The following is a 15665-nucleotide window of genomic DNA, read 5'->3' as shown; positions in this document are numbered from 1 at the left end:
AGGACCAGGCTCAGGAGAGGGCGTGCTCCCGCCGAGGAGCTGGGCGGAGTCTACGCTGCAGAGAAAGCGGGGAAACCCAGGGTGGGCGGAGCCAAGGGTTTGTGGGCGGGGTCCGGCGCTGCGGGCCTCGTGGGGCGGAGCCTCGGGCTCCGGGAACGCCGCAGAGGGAGGAGGGGTGGGCGGGGGCAGCGGCGGGGGCGGGGCCAGTGTCTGCAGTGGGCGGGGCCCGCCGCAGAGAGGGTAGTGCCGGCCGAGAGTCCTCTGCGTGCGGCTGCCGCGGCGCCTCCACAGCGTCTCTGACAGCCCGGGCGGTGCGACCCGCGACCCTTCTGGCCCCGCGCAGCCACCGCGGCCTCCATCGCGTCCCGAGGAGCGGCTGAGTGCCCTCGCTCGCCTCGGCGCCCGCCTCTGGGGCCATCCGTCCTGCCGTCGCTGCGGAGGCCGCATCTGGCGCGCATCTGGAACCGCCCGGCCGGCAGCGCTGGAGCCCGCGCCCACCCTGGCCCGGCCTCGCCGGGAGCCCTGCCCGGAGCTGGAGCCGCACCTGGAGCCGCGGGCCCGGGGCCTTGAGCCGCGCAGCCGGCGCATGGTGAACTCGCTGCTGTTCGGGGAGATGGCCTTGGCCTTCGGCTGCCCGCCGGGAGGCGGCGGCGGGGGCTGCCCCGGCGGGGGTGGCGGCGGCGGCGGCGGGGCCGGGCCGGGTCCGTCGCCGGTGACGGCGGCGCTGCGGGATGACCTGGGCTCCAACATCCACCTCCTGAAGGGGCTCAACGTGCGCTTCCGCTGCTTCCTGGCCAAGGTGCACGAACTGGAGCGGCGCAACCGGCTGCTGGAGAAGCAGCTGGAGCAGCAGCAGAGCGAGCGCGAGCGGCGGCTGCGCTACAAGACCTTCTCCCGCGAGCAGGCCGTGCAGACCGGGCCCGAGCTGTTGCGGCCCCCAGCGCCCGGCGGCGGGCACGGCCTCGGCAGCGGCGCGGCGGCGGGCGCCAACGCCAATGCCGTGGCCCTGGGCGGCCTGCCCCCCGGCGGCGGCTCGCACCCGCAGCACTACGGTCGCCTGCCCGGTACCATCTGGAGCTACACGCAGGTGCGGCGCACGGGCGGCGGCGGCGTGGAGACCGTGCAGGGCCCCGGCGTGTCGTGGGTGCACCCCGACGGCGTGGGCGTGCAGATCGACACCATCACGCCGGAGATCCGTGCGCTCTACAACGTGCTGGCCAAGGTGAAGCGCGAGCGCGACGAGTACAAGCGGAGGTGAGTGGCCGCCCCTCCCCCGCCGCCCTGGGAGGGGGCGCCCAGGTCCAGGCTGCCAAGGAATGCGTGCGCGGGAGGGGCTGGGGGGGCAGCTGGTCCTGGCAGGTGGGCTGGAAGCTGTGTTTGCAGAGCGCTCTACGCACGCCAAGAAGGCCCAGTTATCTAGATCCCAGGATGGGGATGGGCGCGGGCCACCGTGGGGGCCACCTCCTCGCTGTCGCTGGTCAGGCACGTTATTTTCGAGGTGACATAATAACTATCTGTGTTTTAATGTGGTCTCATTTAATTCTCAGCACAATACAGCAGGTAAGGCAGTCGTATCCTCATCTTGCAGATGAGGAAACCGAGGTGCAGAAATGCAAAGTGACTTGCCTAAGGTGGCTCGGCAAGTAAGTGGTGAAACTAGGATTTCAGCCAGAGATTTTAACCACTGCTGGCTAGTCTGTCTCCTAGCATAAGTATTTTTCCCAAGGATGTAGGAAGTAGGCCCCCCTCCCTCAGCAGATGAAAAGAAAAACTCTAACCAACCCACTGCCTTTTTTTTTTCTTGAATTAAATGAGATCATGTGTTTGAAAATGGATGGATCTGCCCCTACCCCCTGGGGCCAGTGTCTGCCGTATTGCTCCAGCTCTGTAAGGTCCAGCTTGCTGGGTTGGATAACAACTACAGCAGACTGCTCACAAGCTTTTATAAAATACCTCCTTTCATCCCTCTTCTCCCCACTCCTTGAGTCTCATGGTTTATTGAGCCCTAACAAACTCAGCCTTAAAAGCCCCAAGGAGAAGATAACGTTGGGGTGGAGACTAGACACTGAATGGACTGAGACCACCATTTCTGGCTAGAACTGGGGTCCAGACTCTCTGTAGGACTGACCACTGCATTCCTGCCCAGATCAGATTCCCCAACTGGGGAGCTGTCACTGCTTCTTGCCTGCAGCCTGGCTGACAATACTGTCTACTTGGCTTTCTGATAGGAAGAGATGGGTCTTCTATCCTCCTCCTCTTCCAATAAGAGGAGAGGGGTCTGTCTGTGGCATCTCAGGCCTGGCTAGGGGAGGGGCCCTCTGGCTCTGGCAGCCACTGTTCCAGGCAGGGCAGCCTTCCACTTGGAGCTGTTGCTCTGAACTGCAGGGCTTGGAGGATGTACTAAGAAGGACCCTTCCTTCCATCTCTAAAGGTCTGCCCAGGGACCTGGGCATAGGTCTCCTGGGGTTCCTTCCTTATTCTCCCATTGAGCAGGCTAGCGACTGGGTTGGATTCAAATGCCAGCCTTATACCTGCTAGTGAGATTATCAAACCACTTGAAAGCCTGTTTGCTCATCAGAGAAATGGGAATAATAAAATCTGCCCACAGTTGCTGGAGGGGAGAGCAAGATCATGATGCTCTTTGGGAGGTATAAAGTAATCAAGCTGATGTTATTTAAGGTGATAGACACTTTGTCAAGCTAGCAGGGAGTAGACATGCTGAGGGTTCTCAAGCTCTCTCATGCAGGGCCTTGCTTCCTGGGGTAGATCTTACATGCCACTGGGAGATGGGCTTCTCTCCTGGGTTACTTCTCTCTCTGGAGGACTTGAGAATGGCCCGCCTAGTGTCTTGCCACAGGGAGACTACCTTTCGGACCCTCATGGTCAATGTCATTGGGGCAGGCTAGAGAAACAGGCAGTTGCTCTCGATGATGAAACTGGGGAGGGATGGGCCGGGCCCTCCTGTCTGCCACTGTTGATCGTGTCGTCATGCCTTAGGCTTGTGTTGTGTTTGTTTTATTGTGTGTGCACTCTTTGGACCTGGCTACTAAGGTGATGGAAAAACCGTGCCCAGTCTTGGAGGGAGATGGGTTGGCATTGAGCAATGATCTATTCAAGTTGCACCCAGGGCGTGGGGTGTGATGTCAGCTCCTGGCGCTGGCCTGGAATGAGACAGCGCTGCTGGGACAGGTGGAGTGCGGGCGTCTCTCTTCCCGCCCTTCTGGGATGCCTGCACACCTCTTCCTCCATTTTTTTCTGAAGTTAACTCAAGACTCATGTTGAATTTTTCCAAAGCAGGTATACTCCTTTCCTGGGGCCTCAGTTTCCCTGCTTGTGAAGTGAGGTGGGTGGGCTAGAATTGTGCTTCTTGAAACCCCAGGCTTTCTTAGAGATGCTTTAGGGGCTCCTTTAATATCTAATAAAAATTATCATTGAAAAGTATATTTAGATGTTAATCAGTGACAAAAATGTGCTCACTCACTTTTAAGTTCTTAATACTAACTCACTGGGTTCCGCTAACACGCTGACTTGTTAGTAGTATGTGTCGGGGTGTCTTCTAACAATTTTCTTTGGAGAAGAGGGCTGACATTTGATAACTGTTTTTTAAAAAAGTTGAAAAACCACTGGGCTAGATGATCTCAAAGGGTCTTCCCAGCCTTGACAATAGGCAAATCTGAGTTTGAGCTCCCAGCTCGCTTCTGATGCCCTGACCATAACAGAAGTCACTGTTTAAAGGATGAGACCAAGATGTTTGCCTGGACTGCTGTGGCCACGAGGGGCTTTAAATCATCCCAGGATGTCTGTCCCAGAACTCCAAGCAGTGATGTCCAGAAGGAACCTAAACCAGAAAGGAAAGATTCCAGGGTTTCCCTTGGTTCACCTGAGGAACCTGCAGCTCCCGAGACCCCCACTTGCTTCCCTAAAGGGCAACTTGGGATGCCAGACTCAGCGTTCTTTAAGCTGGAGGCTTGTTGATTTCCACCCCCATGATTTGTGGCCACATCCACACACTACCACCTGTGCTATTACTTACATAAAATGTTTTAACAACTTCATTGAGGTACAAGTTGCATATCACGAAACCCACCCATTTTAAGTGTACAAGTGAAAGATTAGTAAATTTACCGAGTCATGCAGCCATTACCACAATCCCGTTTTAGAGCATTGCATCACCCCCAAAAAGATCCTTCGTGTCCATTTACAGAAAATTCCCATTCCCACCCAGCCCATGTAATCATTGACCTGCTCTCCGGACATTTCATAGAAAGAGAATCAGATGCTCTGTAGTCTTTTGTGTTTGGCTTTTTTCACTTGGATCATGTTTTTTTGAAGTTCATTCATGTTGTAGCATGTATTGGTAGGATGTTCCTTTTTATAGCTGAAAATATTCCACTGTATGTATTGACCATATTTTGTTTATGAATCCACCCAGATATTCAATATATTTTAAACTTCAAACATCAACTGTAGACCTCCTAGCATCATCTCATGTGCCATCAGTGGTCCATGAACTGTGCTTTGGAAACACCAACCCAAACCCAGAGCTCCTGACCTGGGGTGTTTGGGTCCTGGTCCCGGTCACCACTGCTTTGGTTTCTCCTTGGCCCAACCAGGTCTTTACCATGTGGGAAATGTGGTTGCTGAAGCCGCAACAAAGACAAGGTTGTCAAGCATTGATTTGGAAACCAAAACAAACATCTCTACTCTGTCACCACCCAGAGCCACCAAAATATCCTGTTCTGACTTTGCAAGCTGGGGGCTTTTCCCTGGAGATTCCCACTGAATTTATCTGAACTCAACAGTGGAGGGAGACCTTGACTTTAGGTCCAGCTCTCCCACTAGGTGCTGTGTGACCTCTGGCCAATATGTGTGTGACCTCTGAGGCCAACTGCTGCCCTCTCTGGGCCTCAGATCCTCCACCTTTGCACGCGGGAGTTCCTGTAGGTGATCTCCGTCAGCTTACTCTCTGCATTAGATCAGTGATTCCAAGGGTCCTGCGTTGTGGCTGATCTTTCTGCCTTCGGAGACCACAGTGTGTTCACTGAAGCCGTTCTCTCTTCCGGGCCTCCCCTTCCCTCTTCTGTCTCTGCCCCAGATGACTAGGGTCCCGGCTCCAGGGATGGGCAGTGCTGCCCATCCCATCCCCAGGCTGAACTGCTTCAACTGTGTCCCCTCTCTTCATTGGCTCCAAAGGAAGGAAGCAGGAAGGCTTTGAGGTTGTCAGGAAAAAAGGTCCCTTCAGCCCTGCAGCAGCGGCAAAGTTGCCATGGGCTGGTAGAGGAAGTTGCCTGGCGCTGGTAGCGCTGGTCTAGCTGCCTTTCAGGCAGGGCGACTCTTTTGGGGGTCTGGTGCCCCTGTCCAGAAGCCCCTCCAGCCATCCTTGCCCCCTCAGGGGCAGTGTGATTTGCAGCTACCTGGCCTTGTTTCTTCCCGTACAAGTGGCTGAGTATATGAACCCCCCCGCCCCGCCCTTGAAGTCAGGTTGGAGGCTAGGTTTCTTTTTCCCTGGTGCCTGGGGTGATTGGAGGGGGGTTTGGGAGCCTGGAGAGACCACTGTCATCATTCAGCCTGGTGGCTTTCAGGTGGGCTTTTTAGAGCCCTGGAATCCATAGCAGGGCGCCTTGGGAGACCTGGGGGACAGTGGGAGGCTGAGCACCTGGGATTTAACCCACATCGCCCACCGTAGCTCCATACCTCTCTGACATCCGGATTGGCAGTCTGAAAAAGATTTCATTTGAAAAAGCGTTCTGCTGTTTTAAAAAGAAAGAAATCACTGATTCCACTGAGTACTTTCATTTTAAAGGTGGGGAAACCAAGGCCCAGAGGGGGCTGGCCGTCAGTGCTGAGCTGGGCAGACCTTCCATCTGCCGTGCAGAGCTGGCCTCCCCGCCTCGACTCAATGCCAGCATCATTTGCCCGCAGTTGGGGCTTTGTTATGTTCCTTCCACCTTTTTGTGTGTCTGTTTTAAACATTTTTTTAAAAAGCCACTTTCTGGGATGGGAGGGACTTTTGTCACAGCTATTTCTGACTGTGAGCGGAAGGGGCTGGGCTGTCGGCCAGAATGGAGGACTCCAAAAAGGGATGGTGGGTGGGTCAGCTGGAGTGTCCCATGCCCGTTCCCGTCACACCCCAGGGGGGCCCTCAAGCAGGTGGGTGCTGGCCCCTGAATGTCCCAAAGCCTGAAGGCTGCCCTGGAATGGAAAACTGTCTGAGGGCTTTGTTCCCTGCCACTCCCATTGACACTTTTGCTATTTCCGAAGTTTCCACCGATATGGATTATTTCTGGTTTTCCAGCAAGGCAGTCTGCGATGGTGGAAAAGGGTCCGCATACTGGCTCTGTCACTGTCTGTGTGAGCGTGGGCAAGTGGCGTGGCCTCTCTGAGCCGCCCGTGGAGCTCCCTGCTTTGTCCTCTGTGAAAGAGGGATCATCTTGTTGCTCTCCCAGGGATTGGGAAGGAACAAATGAGGTCTGGTGTGAAAGTACCTGGGCCTTGGCAGGTTCCGGGCCTGACTACCCCCACCCGAGCCGCCCAGTCCCCTTCCCCCCGCAAAGTTTGTTCCCTTAATTTACAAGGATTTCTCGGCACGGCCCCGACTGCCTAACAAGTCCATTCCAGGGCACGTCGCCGCTCTCTCTGTCCCATGGAGGCGCCAGAGATGGTGTTGGGGGTGGAGGGAAAAGGGCTGCTTCTTTGTCCAGCATCTAAGAAGCCTGCTTGACCTACTCTTAGCAGTTGATTTGTGCCTCCGGAAATCTCTCACCATCCCCCAGCCCTTTCTCCCAACTTCCTTTAAGAGAAGCACACAAACCCCTCCATCTAGCGCCTCCGGGTCCCTTGAGAACTGTATTACAGAATCCCTTGGCCGGGTTGGCATTCTCACTGGGGACAAATTTGGGAGCGATTCTCAGAGCCTCAAGCTAGAGGGAGGGGAATAAGGTCCCAGAAAAGAAAAGGAAGCAGGGAGACAGCTGACACTGAAGATTCCTTCTCAGAGGAATGTGAGGCGGGGCTTTGCCTTGGCAAACCAGACCGGATGCAGGGCCCCCCCTTGGGTCCCCCTTCCCCCCACGAGTGTGTGCAGTCACACTCACACACATGCCCAAACTCTCACGTGCAGATGCACACTCCAGGCTCTCTGTTCAGTCCCGTGGCCCACGTCCCCACACATGACGGTGTTTGAAGGACATAGAAGGGTAGACCCGGAATTTGAACACGCCCTTTGCCGCAACAAGATGCGTTGCCTTCCAGGAGAATTGATTTAAACTGTGCCATGTGTCAGCGACACCGGAGGCTGTGGGCTTTGCATTTGCAGTCCCGGCTTTTGATTGCACTGGAAGATGAAGCCCAGCCGGCATTCCATTTATTTCCTATGTCGCGGATGGCTGAAGGCCCGGGACGGGAAGGATGCAGGCCTGCCATGTCCCTGTGCTCAGGATTAGGGATGTGCTGCTCTTTCCTGACTTTCTGCCATCAGTGATCCTGAGTGCCCACCACCTCCTGCATCACAGTCCCCCCACACCCCAAGCTGTAACTACCTGGGATGTGTCTGCCCCCCTCATAGACTGGAAGCTTTGTGGGGGCCAGCTCCAGCTCTGTCTTCGGCCTGGCCAAGGTCCACGCTGAGTAAATACTCATGCAGCAGGGAGGCCTCTGTGTCTGGCTGCTGTGAGCTAGTATGCTTCCAGGGGGATGGGACAGAAGACGGATGACACAGACCACGTCCAGGGGTTTGGCTGCTTGTGGAGGGGAGGGCCTGCACTTGGAATCAAAAGCCCCGGGCCAAAGTTCAAAAAGTTTGAATGAACCCCCAAGCCTCGTGGTGCTGGGTGCAGGGGCCCCAGGGCAGGAGTTAAAAGCCGAGTGAACTTGGGCTAGTCACTGCCTCTCGAGCCTCAGTTTCCTCATCTGTAAAACAGGGATGCCAAGCTCTGTGTCCAGAGGTTGTGAGAGAAGTAGACTAGGTGTGGGCTCAGCTACAGCACAGTGCATGTCAACAGTCAAGTTCGGAATGATTTCACAGCACTGAGACTGGGTGCCCTACAGAGGCTGAGCTGTGCTGGCCCTGTGGGGTGGGCAGAGGTTGAGAACCAAGCCAGAAACCGGGAGAGGGTGTCCCGTGCCCTTTGCTGGCAGCATCTGTGGGTTGCACAGCCTTCTGAGCATTGCCAGACGGTGAGGTGCTTAGAAAATTCCAGGCCAGATGGGAGGCTGCTAAAGGTTTGTGACGTTGCCACTGCCTGCCCACCAGGGGAGTGTCCCCCCACCCACACCGGGCACTGGGCGCTTGGCTTCCCGGGCAGGATGTGGTTTCTCATTCTAGTCCTGGTACAAGAGAAGGTAGTTGTCACCCAGCAGTAAGCCTGGTAAATGCCAATACCTGGTTCTCTTGAGGGTCTGTGGGGCCCAGGTCCTGGTCTGGGCTTGCCTGCAATGTGGTCTGAGCTCCACTATGGCCACCTGAGATGGGGACAGTGGGAAGGTGGGCTTGCCCAGCAACCCTGTGAAGACCACGTTCTCTCCATAACATTGCACAATTCTGTGCATGCCATTTAATCTCTTACACCTCAGCTTGTCGCTCTGTAAAATGGGGATGCGGTTTCTTATAGTGCTGCTTCCCAGGTTTGAGGTAAGAATCAATTCAAACAGTGCAGTAGGAAAACATTTTGAAAAAGGGTTTAAAAATAAATCAATATGGCTTAATGCTCCCGTTTATTGAGCACCTACTTTGCGCTAGGTTCAATGATGACTTCTTTAAATATGTGATACTTATGAGAGCGGTCCCAAAAGGTGGGAAGTGATATGCTCATTTTACAAATGAGAGGTTCAGAGAGGCGAAGAGATCTGTCCCAGATCTCGCAGGGAGTCCATCTCCATCTCTGGGTCTCTGGACCCCAAGGTCAGTGCTCCTCCCAGGAGGTGGCCTTGTCCTGTGCCCCTGGAGGTTGGAGAAGGCTGGCTCAGAGTGAGGAGGCAGGCAGGAGGCACAGGGTCTCCCCAGCACCTGTCACAATATTGCCATGGCGGGTGGCAGAACAGGAGGCGGCTGCCACGCTGGGAAGACTCCCTGCTGTCACTTTACAATAATTATTTCTTGAGAAGCAAATGAATCACTGGCAGTAGCAGGCAGATCAGGCTCCCGGGCCACTGTAGCAGGACTGTCCGGGGCCCTGCTCTTTTGAGAAGGTCTCAAAAAGGCAGGGCTGGCAGGGCTGGCAGGGGAAGAGCTGAGGAACAGGGAACATATTATGACCTGTCTGGTGCTTTCCATGCGGTGGCCCTGCAGGATGGAAACTGAGGCTCAGAGAGGAAAAGTAACTTGGAAATCAGGCTCTAGATCTAACCTTTATCCTGTGCTGAACCCAGAAAGGGCCATGCCCATTGCAAGCCGCTTTCCTGCGGTGAGCCTCAGTTTTCACTTCTGTGAAATGTCGCCTAGTAAAGCTGGGGTAGCTATGCATCTCAGCCTCTGAATTAACGCTCCGTTTATCTTGCTCAGCCCGTGTGTGTCCCCAGGACAGCAGCCAGAGGTTCTCATCCACAGATCACCAGCAGCAGACGGCCTTGGGCTTTCTGTTGCCTATTTGGGAGCTGGCCTCCGCCCTGGGCTGGAGCCTCCTAGCTTTTGCTTTCAGTCAGTGCTGTGAACTTCGCCAGGAACAGGAAACTTGTTACAATCATTTGGTGCCTCTTCTTGGGGAAGATTAGACTGTTGGGTGTGGATGTCTGAGAAGCGCAAGTGGAGATGTTCTCATGACAGTGGCTGGGCACCCACTGTGGGCCAGGCCCCTGCCCTTGAAAACTCAGAACCTGGGGACATAGACAAACGTGTCATGCCATGTGGCAGCATCATGTGACAACTGCATGTACCCAGTACCTTCTCCAGCAGGGCTTGTGTTTACTGGGAGCACAATAAACATGTATCAGTTAATGAATTTCATGCAGTGTTTACCTAGCATTTACTCTTTGCCAGGCTTCATTCAAAGCAGTTTGCAAACATTTAATTCATGGAAGCACTAATAAACCTGTGAGTTGTGTGCTATCATTAGCCCATTTTAGAGTTGCTAAAACTGAGCCAGAGAGACAGGGAGGGAACTGGACCAAGACACCTTGAAAGTGGCAAGCCCAGATCTGATCCCGGGAAGTCAGGCTCCAGATCCAACCTTAATCCTCTGCTGTACCAGAAAGGGCCGTGCCCATTGCAAGCAGCCTTCCCACTTGAGCCTCAGTTTTCACTTCTGTGAAGTGGGACTAATAAATCTGACCTCATGGGGCTGTTTGGAAGACCATCTGAAGCGATACCCACGGAGCACTTGGTAAACCGGCAAGTGCAGTGCTTGTGGGGACTAAATGCTTGGAAGCCTTAAGCTCTACACACACTGTGCTTTCTTTCCCAACTTCCCTTGCAGCCTGACGCTTTCTGAAGGATGCAATGCCTTGTCCTCTCTTGCCTTTACATTCACACCTCCCCTGGATCCTGAGATGGGACGTTGGACAGAAACCTGCTATATTAGACAGCTTAGAGCGGAATGTTTGTGTGGAACCTAAAAGCTGGGAAGAGAGGAACCTGCAGGGTATAGCTGAGACCTTGAGAGAGTCACCTTGCCTCTCTGAGCCTCCCGTTTCTTATCTAGAAAATGGGAATGGTCATGTTACATGATGGCAAGTGCGATGATGGTGCTCCGATTCCGGCTGCTGTGGCAAAAATCACGAAATGAGCTAGGGGTTCTGGGGAGAGGAGCTGGGCAGGAATCGAATGGCATTTGGGCCTTGGCCCTGGCAGGAGCCCCTCCACGTGGCCATGCTGGGGGTGGGGCCTGTCCCTGAGCTGTCTCTGAGATGCTTGCTCAGCGCTCTCTGGCCTGCGTGCTCCGACTCCGGGATGTGTGTTCACACTAACCCTGCTCATCTGCTGCTCGATAGAGAGGCCCCTGCAGTGGAGACAGCGCCTTCCGCCCTCTTAATTGGCCATCTTTATTACTTGGGTTATTTAAGACGGTTCTTGGCTCACTGCCTCCTATTTGCTGTCTTGGGGGAGGGGAAGAGCTGCTGGTCTAAGTAGACCTTGTGAAATCCCCCGGCAGACAGGCTCCTTTCTGTATAGGGCTGGCCCATCTTCCCAGGCCCATTGGCACCCCCCTTTTTCTCTTGGCCCACTGTGGTAATGGGCAGAAGGCCATCCTGGGGGGTGGGAGTGGAAGCTTTAGGGAAAGCTTGTTGTAAGGTCAGGACCAGAGAGCCTTGGAGGTTTGGGTTGGGACACTGGTGAGAGAGACCCTGGGGTGCCCCAAACCCAGGGATTCTGGAAGGTACCCAAGCTAGTTTCGGGCCAGTCAAGGAAGGCTTCCTGGAGGTGACATCACTTAGATTGTATTTGGAAGGTTCAGTAAGAGTGGAAGAGAAGGAGGGAGGGTGCTCCAGATAGAGAGGACAGCTTGTACAAAGGCCTGGAGTTGAGCTGCGTGCAGGACACAGTGTGGAGCTGCTCCTGGTGTCCGGGCTTGAGCCTGGCGCTTCCAGAACGTGGCCTGTCCTGTGCTTGCTTCTTCCCTGTCTTATCCCCTCCTCCCTCCTGCGGTCTCTTGGCTCTCGTTTTCTGTCTTGCTCTCCTTCCTCTCCCTCTTTCCTATCTTGTTCTGTTCTCTACTCTTTGTGGCTGGCTCTCTCACTCCCACCTTGCCCAGGGCGGGCTCTGAGGGGCACCCTGTCCCCCATCCCTCAGCCAGATGCTGGGCCCCGGTGAGTGGCTCTTGCTGCTGCAGCTTTGTGAGCTCATGGGTATGCATGTGTGTGTGTGTGTGTGTATGTGTGTGTGTATGTGTGTGTGTGCGCGTACATGTGAGCACAAGTCTGGAGCCTCTGTTTATATCCTCTGGATTTAGGACCCTTCAGGTCATTGCCCTGCCTCTGGCCACTGTAGACCCCTTGTACTGTGGGTTAGGAGATAGATCTTGACATCATGGTAGGGGGCAAGGGAGGCTGCCTATGAGAGAGAAACTGCTGGTTTGGAGCTCAGTGCTGGCCACTGGGGACCCTCAGCCTCTGCAGCCCCCATTATGATCCAGAGCCTAGGATTAGACACAGATCAGGAGGTGAGGGCTGGGGAGGGTTGGCTGCTTCCTTACCTCTCCCTGCGATCACCCTGCCTGTCCCTTCTCCCTCACACCTGTGACTTCCTCTCATCCCTTGGACAGCCCAGAGGACTTCAGGTACCCTTCAAGGTCATTTCATCTATCTTCCTGCTTCTAGGCAAAATCATTCCCTGACATCCCAACCAAGTTAGATATACCTTCTGTCTTTCACAGTGACTTTCAATCATCCTTTAGTGGTTTCTATTTCTCTCTTACCCCTATTCACGTATCCATGACCATTTTATAGATGAGAAAACGGAGGCCCAGTGAAGGAGAACAGCTACTTTGAGGTCACGAAACACAGCAGGGGCTGGAAGCCTGGTCTTCTCATCCTGCCCCCTCAACAGGACTCTCTTGAAACCTTTGAGCTCAGGGCTCCCTCTGGGGGCTGCTGGCGCTTTCAGGAGGGGTTTGGAAAACTCCCAGAGGACAGAGCACTTGGAGTGGAGAAGCCACTGCCAGAGGCATGACTTGGAGCCTGTAGAGTGGGGTCCACAGAGACTGGGCCCTGCTCCTCCACCAGACATCTGGGTCCCTGGCGCTGTGGGTGAAGCTCCCTCAGCCTACAAAAGAGACATCTGAGGTTGCCCATGCGGTTTGTCTCCCTGTTACAAAAGGCACTTCTCCAGCCCCTGGCCCGGCTTTGAGGCCTTGAGATGCTGACACTGACCTGCCTTCTGGGTCTGCCAGCCCTGTGCTTGGCTGCCTCATTTATCTGGGCCTAGTTTTCCTTTTGTATGAGATGGGATGGGATGATGGGATGGGATGATGAGACCCACAGGGTGTTGGTGAGCCTGGCCCGGGAAAGGCTGCCCTGTCTCTTTATCTCTGGGGAAAGCCCTGGAGCTGGAAGGCTTGAGAACTTTGCCTAGAATGTTGGTGCTGGGTGAACCATGGAGGCTGATCCATCATTCCCCACAAAGACTATGTTTCCAGAGCCCCTTGTCTGGGGATGAGGCCTGACAGATGGTACTTTGGGATTTGTACGTTTTTATATGGAAAGACTTTTTTTTTTTTTGAACACAGGGTCTTGCTCTGTTGCCCTGACTGGAGTGCAGTCACAGCTTGCTGCATCCTTGAACTCCTTGGGCACAAGCGATCCTCCTGCCTGGGCCTCCCAAGTAGCTAAGACTACAGGCACACACCACTACACCCTACTTTTTTTTAAATTAATTTTTGTTGAGACAAGGGTCTCGCTATGTTGCCAGGGCTGGTCTGAACTGTGGGCCTCAAGTGATCCTCCTGCCTTGGCCTCCCAAAGTGCCGTGATTACAGATGCGAGCCACTATGCCTGGCTGAGTCTCAATATTACATTGCAGTTGGTTTCACACTTGCCTTTAAAGAAAATACTAGCATTTAAAACACCAGGAATTAAATTTGCTGGGCGTGATGGCACGTGCCTGTAATCCTAGCTACTTGGGAGGCAGAGGCAGGAGAATGGCTTGAACCCGGGAAGCAGAGGTTGCAGTGAGCCAAGATCGTGCCACTACACTCCAGCCTGGGCAACAGAATGAGACTCTGTCTCAAAAAAAAGTAAAAAAATAAAATAAAACATCAGGACTTATCTGACTTGGAAACTGAACCCCTGAGCTCAGCAGGCCACTGTTGGCAGAGGCAGAATTAACCTGATGCTAAGTTTAGGGACTTCAAACTTGTAGGTTACTCCTTTTCTGAGCCCTAAGGCATCATTCGGTTGTGGGGAATTAAAAGAGAATTGCTTCATTTGCTCTTGCCTCATGTTTCCTGTTGGCCGGTGATTCGGGCCTTCTCTTGGGTGGGAATTCTGGCTCTGGGGCGAGACTGCCTGGAGTTGTGTTACTGCTCTGAGCCTCAGTTCTCTCATCCGTAAAATGGGGATGACAGTCTTAGCTGATGAGATTGTAGGGTTTCAGCGAGATGGTGCCTGTGGAGTGCTAAGTGTGGCGCTGGCCCCTCAGCGGTTACCGCTCCCTTCCTCCTGCCCTGACCTGGCTCCCACCAGCCCCCAGGCTCTAGTTTGTAAAAATGTGTACAAATCCGAAAGTGTCATTTGTCAGGCCGTGTTCCAGACAAGGGGCTCTGGAAACATAGTCTTTGTGGGGAATGAAGGATCAGCCTCTATAGTTCACCCAAAACCAACATTCTAGGCAAAGTTCTCAAGCCTGCCAGCTCCAGGGCTTACTCCAGAGATAAGGAGAGAGGGCAGCCTTTCCTGGGCCAGGCTCACCAACACCCTGTGGGTCTCATCATCCCATTCCATCTCCTACAAAAGGAAAACGAGGCCCAGTGAGAACTGCCTGCTCCCTCCCGCTTTGAAGACTGGCCTTTTGTGTTCCAAGCACTTCCTCTCTCCAGTAGAGCGGCCTGGGCAGAGAGGAGGGGGTCATGTCCCCTCTCTTCTCTAGCAGACTGTTAGCGCAGGGTGACTGGGAAGGCAAGACCTGGCATTTAAGGCTGTGTGCAGTGCAGGGTGTCGCCTGGAGCCTCTGGCTCCTAGGAGGGCCTGATGGAATGTGGACATGAATGGGGGAGTCTTTCCCTGTCCCTGCTTCCCTGGGGATCATGGACTGTCTCAGCCACCCTGTTGTGTGGATTTGGAAGCAGCCTCAGGGGGTCACGTCACTGGTCTGAGGTCTTACTATGAGGAAGGGCCAGGACCAGGATTTGAACCTTACTCTTGCAGATTGTTACCCAAAGTAATCTCTGCCACACTTGCAAGCTCATTCTGGCAGGCTGAGATACAGGAGTTCAAGCCCTGTCCTGTGAGCAGGGCGGCTGTTCCTCCTTCTGGGTGTCCGTAGGCAATGGGTAGATGGTTTCTGTGTTTTCATAGACTGCCTTATGAGGGCTTGTGGATAAAGGGCCCACTCCCAGACCTTGGCAGAGGAGTGACGTCGAAGGCTGGCTTGGCATTGTTTTTTCAGGGTTGACGTCAGGGCAGCTGGTTTAGGGTTTCATCTGTGAGACAAAGGCTGCTTTGTAGCTTCTGCCCAGTTTAAATCCGGGCACATCACCCCTCAAGGTGGGAAACGAGGTGAAAGGGATTGCAGGGCCCAAACAGAGAAGCCCTGTGAGGCTTGGCTTGTGCTCAGCCCCTCCATGAAGGGAGCCAAGACCTCATAATTTCATAGCCATCTTGCTCACTTCCCAAGAGCACCCTGCACAGCCACTGCAGCGTTTGAAGCTTCACACACGTGTTCTCTGGAACATCACACCACTCCAGCAGGGTGGCTGTGGGTGTGTCCATTGTACAGATGAGAAAACTGAGTCTTGGCAGGTAAAATAACTTGTTTCTTGTCAAAGCTAGAAAGTGGCAGAGTGGGCATGTGACCTCAGGTCTCTCTGGCCTAGTTCCATCACTGTTGAGTCTCGTGTTGCACCCAGGTTTGGAAGGGGAATTCTAAAAGCCAGGACACCCTAGGATCAGACTGGAGCAGATAAACAAACCTCATGGCTTTAGGGGAGACCTGGAACTTTCTCTTGTCAGGATTTAGAGTTGGGTCACTGCTTTGAGCACGTGTTGTGTATTCATATCTGCATGTGTAGGTATGTGCA

The 15665-nt window shown here is 54.2% G+C and overlaps 1 protein-coding gene across 3 annotated transcripts in view; it reads left to right on the top strand.

The window, feature by feature from the left end:
- The first annotated feature begins 237 nt into the window (after positions 1 to 237).
- IFFO2 (intermediate filament family orphan 2) overlaps positions 238 to 15665 on the top strand; it is a 51390-nt gene continuing 35962 nt past the window's right edge. For 2 of the 3 annotated variants that reach the window (XM_032300607.1, XM_032300605.1), the window contains exon 1: positions 238 to 1254. In XM_032300607.1, the coding sequence (XP_032156498.1) occupies positions 587 to 1254 (668 nt within the window). In that variant the 5' untranslated portion in view covers positions 238 to 586. The remainder of the gene's footprint in view (positions 1255 to 15665) is intronic. The other variant, XM_032300606.1, reaches the window with a different exon arrangement.

The sequence above is a fragment of the Sapajus apella genome, unplaced genomic scaffold, assembly GCF_009761245.1.
Source record: "Sapajus apella isolate SASKATOON/1434 unplaced genomic scaffold, GSC_monkey_1.0 scaffold43, whole genome shotgun sequence".
Taxonomy (NCBI): domain Eukaryota; kingdom Metazoa; phylum Chordata; class Mammalia; order Primates; family Cebidae; genus Sapajus; species Sapajus apella.
This window is presented reverse-complemented; position numbering and strand designations above follow the sequence as displayed.